Below are 8,390 nucleotides of genomic sequence, written 5' to 3'. Positions count from 1 at the left end.
TTTTTTTTTTTTTTTTTTTTTTTTTTTTTTGAGATAGAGTGTTACTCTGTTGCCCTTGGTAGAGTGCCGTGGCATCATCATAGTTCACTCACGGCAACTTCAAATTCTTTGGCTGAGGAGATCCTCCTGCCTCAGTTTTCTGAGTAGTTGGGACTATAGGTACCCACCACAACACCAGGGTAGTTTTTCTATTTTTAGTAGAGACGGGGGTCTCACTTTTGCTCAGGCTGGTCGTGAACTCCTGAGCTCAAGGGATCCACCTGCTTTAGACTTCCAGAGTGCTTGGACTACAGGCATGAGCCACCAGGCCCAGCCTAAAGATACATACTTTCAAGTTGTCACCTGAAAGTGATAAAGCTTTACTTTAAAACGTACTCTATAAAAAGAACATCAGGGCCAGTCTTTAAACATACCCAGTGCTTTAATACACCATCAGGACAGTGTCACCACCAGTGCTTTTAATAAACCATCAGTGTCACCACCAATGCTTTAATACACCATCAGTGTCACCACCAGTGCTTTAATACACCATCAGGACAGTGTCACCACCAGTCAGAAGTTATACTCCTGAGGGTAGGATGTTGACCTGGACACTCGGCTGAGGGGGCTGGGCCTTTGCTGGCACGAAGTGGCAGGGGTAAGGGTATAGTTTTTGTGTTTATAGTTAGTTTTTCCAAACCAGAATCTAAATTAAAACCAAGCATTGCACCTGGTTGCAATGTCCTTTGTGTCTCTTTTAATCTAGAGAAATGCTTTAACATGTGACTTTGCTTTGGTCCTGAATAACTCTACCTTTTGAATTTAACTGAGGCTTTCATTGCATTGTTGATCTTCTCATGCTTCTGTTCCTTGTATTTTATAACTGAAAGTTGGAAATAAAAGCATGAAATGTTCAACTTAAACATTTTGTCTAAAGGCCTCCCCTTTTAAGGCAGCCTTCTGATTGTCCATTCCTAGAAGTGCTCAGAGTTTTTGTCTTTTCTCTATCAGTCCCAATGACTGATTTCTCTAAGCCAGGAGAAAGTAGATTCTAGGAGTGCTCGTTGTAATAGGGCCTCTCTTTCCAGTTAAGACAACCCCGGTAGCCTTCACACATTTCCCAGAGAGCCACAGAGCAGGTCTCACGGCCCTATGGAAACTGCCCAATACCATCCTCTGGGCTGTTATCTTGGTCTAATACATGATCCAGGTCCCACACTCTGCAATTAGCCCCCTAAAGGTTGCTATCCATGATTCCACAAACAGTGCTTCTTAAGTAACAGACAGAATTCACTGCCCTTGGTTTAGTTCTGAATTTCCCATCTCCTGTAAAAAATTAGTCTTGGTAAGGCCTTGCTATAGTGCAGGCTAGACTAGAGATAATCATGGAAAATAGATGACATACTTTGCGTATTTAAGATACTGTTAAGAAAACAAGTAAGATTTCATTTCATTGCCACTGCAGATGAGAGAAAATAGTTCAAATATGACCCCACAGTGGCATAGCCAATGTGACTGTCATGGTTAGCAACAATTAAAGGCTCAGGAGGATGAGGGCAGGAAGTAATATTTTTATCATCTGGAAGCTTAATGCAATTATAATTTCTTTTACCTATGCGGTGGAGCTGTTCCTCAGGCAGGAGAAGTCATGTAGGTGTGGCAGTGAAATTGACTAAATGAATTTCAACAAATTGAACACCAACTTTCTACTGATTTTTTCTTACAAAAAATGGGGCCACATTTCCACACAGGGGGAAAAAGAACTTCACAGCCAGTCTTTAAACATACTCAGTGTTTTAACACACCATCAGGACAGTGTTACTACCAGTCAGAAGTGAAATTATACTCCTGAGGGTAGGGATATCTTTTGTCCAAGGGTTTGACACTTGTCACCAAATGAGTGCTGAATGAACAAATGTAATTATTAATGCCCAGTATGTGGTTAAACACCTTGGGAACTCTGCAGTCCTTTTCCAACTCCGGGATCCTATTGACCTTGCCCAGTTGTCATTCCATGAGTGTGTATGGACATACCCAAACACACATGTCCCATGTGGGTTTCTCTTCTGTGAAGGACTCAGATCCCATAAAATTACCAATGACAAATCACCTAAATCTGATACCGGACTGGGAGATATCAGGACTGATAGTCTGCAGAAACCTTGTGTACAGGTCAAAGACACTTTACTTCAATGGGAATTTAACAAACACCTACTGTGAGCCCAGCACTGTTCTAGGAATGAAGAAATGTAAGAAAAGTATCTGACATGAGCCCGACTCGAGGGGGATTTATAATTTCTCAGACAAGATAAGTCAGATATATTACAGTATAGAGTGCTTAATCCAGTGCTAAAATGTGTGACACAAGTGATTGGGATTATGTGAGAGCATGAGACGGGAGTAATGTGGTGTGGAGTAGCCAGTGACAACTTCAGAGAGGAAGGAGCATTGAGACTGAGGTGTGGCTGGGATGCCCTCGTGATGTTGCAGTGGTGTGGTCTGTACTTAAAAGCGTGGGAAGCTTTGAGAACAGAGAACTGGGGGTTTAAATCCTGCCCAGTTTTCTTCTGTCATGTGATTTTCACTTCTCTAAACTTCAGGTGTCTCATCTTTAAAGTTGGGATAGTCATAGGGTTATGGAAAGAATCAAGGGGGATAGTGCCTGTGCAGGGCTAGGCACCATGCTGGCACCTGTGGCAATGATGACATCCTTCACTAGAAAGAAAGATTGGGAAGACTTAAAGACACAAGTTCAGCTGGGGATGTGGTTAGTGACAGTGAAGTCTCTAGATAGGCTCAAAATTCAGGAGTCTGGGGCATAGAAGTGAGAAGAGAAAGAAAGCCAAAGACAGGTTGAGCGCTTTGTGAGAGGGCAGAATGAGAAGGACAGAGAGCAGGCCCCTGAAAACACGTATGTGCACGACTCCGGCTACACAGATCTGGGCACCATGTGGTACTGAAGCTGACCTTGGCTCTGTAGCTTCATTCTGTTCTGCTGTAACAATCTGCCCCCCATCCAAGTCCTCTCACAAGCCATGATGAGGAAACAGTGAGCACAGGTCAGTACAAGTCCATCACCATTCAAAGCTTATGCTCTAAAGACAGCAGAGGTTAGTACCCAAAGCGTAGCACACATCCATTAGAATAGCACTGAGCTGAAGCTGGAAATCACCAGAATGGTCAGAAGATTCACAAGACATCATTCGTTCACCCATCCAGCAAAGATGCAAAATGGGCCTTGCCCTGTATTGTTAGCAGCTGTATAATAATAAAGATGAATAGTACACAGTCCCTGCCCTCAGGAAGACAGAATCATGAACACATCAGTACAAGTCTTATACTCTGGTCTTAATAGAGAACTTCAAAGTGCTTTCGGATCAATTACCTATGTTAGGGTGGAAAAGTGCCCACCAAGCCAGGCTTAGCAGAAGTTATCCTTGGCCTTGAGGCTTCAAGTGGCCGTTCGTGAACTCATCTGTGAGGATGAAGAATGAACGGAGGCTTAGTCCCTACACTTTCTCCTTGCACACCCGTGTGGCACATCCTCTTGCTCCCATGAGAGTCATCCTCCCTCCCAACTGTACTTCTAGCATACATGTGCCCACACAATGCTCATGTCTTGCCTCACTCCTGTTTCAGGTTCCTTCCATGGCAGCTTTTCAACCTTCAGCCTCCCTCAGAGGCTGTCCTGCGTCACCTCCACCTACAACTTGCTACCCTGTTTCTCTGTCCCTGTTCAGACCTGCCACTCAGAGGAGAGCTCAGGCTTTCCTCTGGGCTTCTATCCTCCCTTTCCCAGCCCACGTCTCCACGCTGAAGAGACTTCGTGCCTAAGTGCAATGTCAGAAGGAGCCTAAGCTAGAATCTATAAGTAGTTACATGTTTAAACTAAAATTTAACAACAATTATTTTAAAATGACAGTAATGTGTGTGAAGAACCTCCAGAAATATCTATATTTTTTGGCTTAGTCATTTTTACCTCCTAGAATCAGTCCAAATGGGGGGAAATATTGATCTACAAAGATATTCATCATGGCATTATCTACAATAGGGGAAAATTGAAAACTAATTAAATTTCTAATAATAATGACTACTATAAATCTTGCTTTGGGCAAATATCTGATAACATAGGAAAATGCTTGGGATATATATTTAGGTGAAAATACTAGAATATTGAACTGTATGCATACGATTGAGAGGTGGACTCAATCGGGTGTATTTTCTGCGGGCTTAGCAGTGAAACTGGACTTGAGTGACAGCTCTGCCCCTCGCTAGCTGGGTGATGTTGGTCAAGGTAGCAAACTTCTCTTAGTCTCTGATTCTTTGTTTTCAAAATGGAGATTATAATAGCAGCTACTGTGTCGAGCTGTCCTGAGGATAATGTATGTGAAATATTTAGCATTATCCCTGGCTGGTAGACACTATTATTAGCATTATTAAATTTGGGGGGGCATCCTTGCTAGAGGGGACGGGGATCCCCAGGGCATTTAGTAGTAGGATGGGGGATATTCCTGTATTTAAAAGCACACAGAACGGGGCAAATATGGCAGAGGATAAAGAAAAGAAGTTGGCTGGAAAAGGGAACATAGAACCCTCAGGAATAAAGGCAACACTCTACCTTCTTTCAATAATTTCTCTACCAGGTAGAGATAGATTCTCACTTTTCCAAGCTTTGGTTACATGGTTTCCTTTCCTTCCTTGGCTTGATCCGTGATGCTTGCATTAAGAGGCTTCTAAGAAAATTTACACAGGGAGAAAAGGGAATCCAAGCCATAGTATTTTTTGCCTAAACATCTGATGGTCTCCACCAATAACCCTAACCACAGACAGAAATAGAATTCAGTCTTGTCAAAGGAGAGGCATGCTCGTCCCACCCTGCTGGCATGAGCAGGAGAACTCACGACATGCTAGTCTGTCTGTTGGCCATGCCAGTGCTTGTCTGAGCAGTTAGCATCGTAACAGAATGTTAAGACTCTCTCCCATAAGCTCAGGAAGTGGGGAAGGAGGTTGGAAATGTCACCATTCCCATGCCCCAGAAAGCTCCTGCCTGGTCCTACACACGCCAAATGAGTGATTCATGTAGGTCCAGGGCCCTCTGTGGTTCCTGGATCCACAGCCCACATGTGGCTCTCCTGCCCTCTTTGCAGTGATGAGATGCCTGGGGATCCCCACCCGCGTGATCACCAACTTTGACTCCGGCCACGACACGGACGGAAACCTAATCATAGATGAGTATTATGACAACACGGGCAGGATTTTGGAGAATAAGAAGAAGGACACCATTTGGTGAGAAACAACCTCTCAGTCCATTTCTAGAACTGCAAATCAGGGCCCAGTCCTGTAGCAGGGTGGAGGGCAGGGCTGTGTCCAAGAGGCTGCTGCCCTCGTGCTCTCCCCCTACACTTCTCGCCAGTGTCCAGCCCGGAGACAGCTGAAGAGAGCAGCCTGGGGTTTAGAATCCTCACATCTTAGGAGCTCTCTGCTCTGGGTTGGAGTTTTCCTCTTGTCACCTCCCTGCCTCTCTCACCTTTGGGCCGGCCACAGGAGGGATTTACCTATGGCCACAAAGCCCATGAATGCCTTGGCCACACACATAGAAAAGGGCCAGGGGACTGTTTTGTGAGAGAGAGTGAAGGACTTTTAACTTCAGTTGACTCCGGAAGCCTTCACTGCCTGTTCACAAACTGAGTCACCCAAGGGAAGCTCTTTCCTGGGAGGCGAATGGAGGCCCACAGGAGCAAGAGCTGTCACCACTCACCCACAGAGGTTCCGAACCCTGTGTGCGCCAAGTCTGAACTTCTCACCCACCCCTGCTTCTTCTTGCTCAGCTCCCCCCCGACTCCTCTGGCTTCTCCTGCAGGGATTACCATGTCTGGAATGAGTGCTGGATGGCCCGAAAGGACCTCCCTCCTGGATATGGTGGCTGGCAGGTGCTGGACGCCACACCTCAGGAGACGAGCAACGGTGAGGCTCTCCTGAAGAAAGGCGGTGCCCACTCCCATGGCCAGGACCCCTGCCTTTGCCTGGCCCCGGGGCAATGAGGATCCCCTGTTGTTCTTCAGGCCTCTACTGCTGCGGCCCTGCCTCCGTCAGAGCCATCAAAGAAGGAGAAGTGGACCTGAACTACGACACGCCCTTTGCGTTTTCTATGGTGAATGCTGACTGCGTGTCCTGGCTCGTCTATGGAGGAAAGGCGCAGAAACTTCACCGGGACACGAGTTCGGTGGGCAATCTCATCAGCACGAAGAGCATCCAAAGTGACGAGCGGGATGACATCACGGAGAACTACAAGTTCAGAGAAGGTAGGACTAGGCCAGCCCCACTCAGAGCCCATGGCTGTGGGTGCCTTCTCCAACCCCAGGAAACCAGAGCAGAGGCAGGCAGGATCCAGGTCCACCCCCTCCTCAGCTATTCAGTTGTAAGGCTCCAGTTGGGGTGTCCTCGCTGCCTCACACCCATCACCACCCCACGCCATGCAGACCAGCGAACTCCAGAGACGTACATGTTGACTGAGGAGCCTTTCATAAGCTTCGCCCCAACAGAATATTGATTCTTTGCCTCTGCTTACCCCCCAAACCAGCCTTTCACCACAGATAGCAGGGGATTTAGTAAACTGCCTCCAAGAAGTTAATTTAATTGATTTCATTTAACTCATTGTTTAATTAATTGTGTTTCATTGAGTGTTTGGAAGATAGGCCAGATCACCAGCCAGCACCCAGGCTGAGGGAGGGCCAAATGTTCACTCCTAGCCCCACTGCTCCGAGGTCAGCAGGACAAGGGGGTGAGGTGAGACCCTGGCAGGAGCTTCTTACCAAGACAGCAGGTGGAGGGGGTGGCTCCCATGGTCAGGTATACACGATTCTTGGAAATTGAGAAAGGCCAACCATTAGGTTTAGGAATAAGGGAGCCAAGAAAAAATATCCAGTTCCTGAGAGCCCAGAAGCAGGGTGAGGAGCCAGAGCTGACATCTGGCCGGGGAGGATCTGAGCAGAAGTGAGGCAGGGTGGGTGGAGGGCAGGGGGCTGAAAAATTGCTGGGAGCACAGGCGAGTGGGTGCCTGTGGTTTGCCTATGTGGACTTTGAAGGCAGACACAAGGAGTCTCCAGAACTTCCCTCCTGGGAAGGGTAGGAGATAAGCATTGAACACAGCCCAGCAGGGCCATCAACCCTCACTCCGCCTCGACTCTGGCCCCAGAAACAGATGCTGAGGCAAGGATTCAAATATAAGTGGTTTAGTTATGAGGCAGTCCAGGGAATACTGGTAGGGGAGTGGACATGAGACAGGGAAGGGGAGGAAGTGAGCTTGGTGCGTGCCTCCTTGCCTGTTAGCCTGTGGACAGCTGGAGCTTACTCCTGCTGGGAGTAGGGTTGCCAGGGAAATACAGGGCAATAATGCTTTAGTATAAGCAGGTCCCAAATATTTGTTGTTTATCAAATTAAAGGGCCCTGAATTTTTATTGCTAAATCTGGCAAACTTAGCACAGATTTGGTATGAGGTGGAGACAGCACTGCAGACTTAGGGCACCAGGAGGCAAGGGGGCTAAGGTGCCTGTCTAGCGACTCCTGTCGGGCATGGGCTGAGGGCTGTTCTCGGGATTTATAGATTTCCTAGCACTCTGGCCCACTCATTCATGGGCTGAGTCTGCTCTGGTGGCAGAGAAAGTCTCAGACAGAGTCACAGAGACTACCATTTGAAAGCAGGACCTTTGGGCACTGAGGTGGCAAGTGCCAAGGGGATATGGACCAGGCATTGATAGGTTTGCAGCAGAGGCCCACAGGGTCCCCTGTGAACTTGGCAGGGGGGAGTAAAATTCCCATGGGCCTAAGTATCTTGCTCAGGTATGGCTCCTGGGTCAGCAGTGTTCAGTCTCCAGCCACCCAGCCTGGCAGGATCAGGGGTTGAGACACAGATGCACTGAATCTGATTCACATGTCTCTAGGATGCTGGGGAGTATTCCTACTCACAGTGACTCTGAGACTGAGCAGGAAGGCCTGGACCACTCTGGGAACACTACTTGTCTGAATATATATGAATATATATACATAATATATTACATAAAAATATATACATATATTATATAAAAAAAAAATATGTATATTTTTCTCTTTGCTTCTCAGTTTTTCAATTTCTAGGAATTAGTGTACACCTGACCAATAATCTGATTCTGGAAGAAGAAATCATACCATGCCCTGCTATCTTTAAGATATTTATTCCGGCTCGGCGCCTGTGGCTCAAGCGGCTAAGGCTCCAGCCACATACACCTAAGGTGGCAGGTTTGAATCCCCAGCCCGGGCCCGCCAAACAACAATGATGGCTGTAACCAAAAAATGGCCAGGTGTTGTGGCGGGCGCCTGTAGTCCCAGCTACTTGGGAGGCTGAGGCAGGAGACTCGCTTGAGCCCAGGAGTTGG

The 8,390-nt window shown here is 47.1% G+C and overlaps 1 protein-coding gene across 2 annotated transcripts in view; it reads left to right on the top strand.

Annotated features, from left to right (window-relative positions):
- TGM5 (transglutaminase 5) overlaps nucleotides 1-8,390 on the top strand; it is a 32,140-nt gene that overhangs the window by 20,451 nt on the left and 3,299 nt on the right. For both annotated transcript variants that reach the window (XM_003791764.2, XM_003791763.2), the window contains 3 exons: nucleotides 5,127-5,265; nucleotides 5,840-5,943; nucleotides 6,042-6,281. In XM_003791764.2, coding sequence (XP_003791812.1) covers nucleotides 5,127-5,265; nucleotides 5,840-5,943; nucleotides 6,042-6,281 — 483 coding nt within the window. The remainder of the gene's footprint in view (nucleotides 1-5,126; nucleotides 5,266-5,839; nucleotides 5,944-6,041; nucleotides 6,282-8,390) is intronic.

This window comes from Otolemur garnettii, unplaced genomic scaffold, assembly GCF_000181295.1.
Source record: "Otolemur garnettii isolate 467f Iridium unplaced genomic scaffold, OtoGar3 scaffold00050, whole genome shotgun sequence".
In the NCBI taxonomy this organism is placed as follows: Eukaryota; Metazoa; Chordata; class Mammalia; order Primates; family Galagidae; genus Otolemur; species Otolemur garnettii.
The sequence above is the reverse complement of the archived record's forward strand: the minus strand, read 5'-3'. Positions and strand labels throughout refer to the sequence as shown.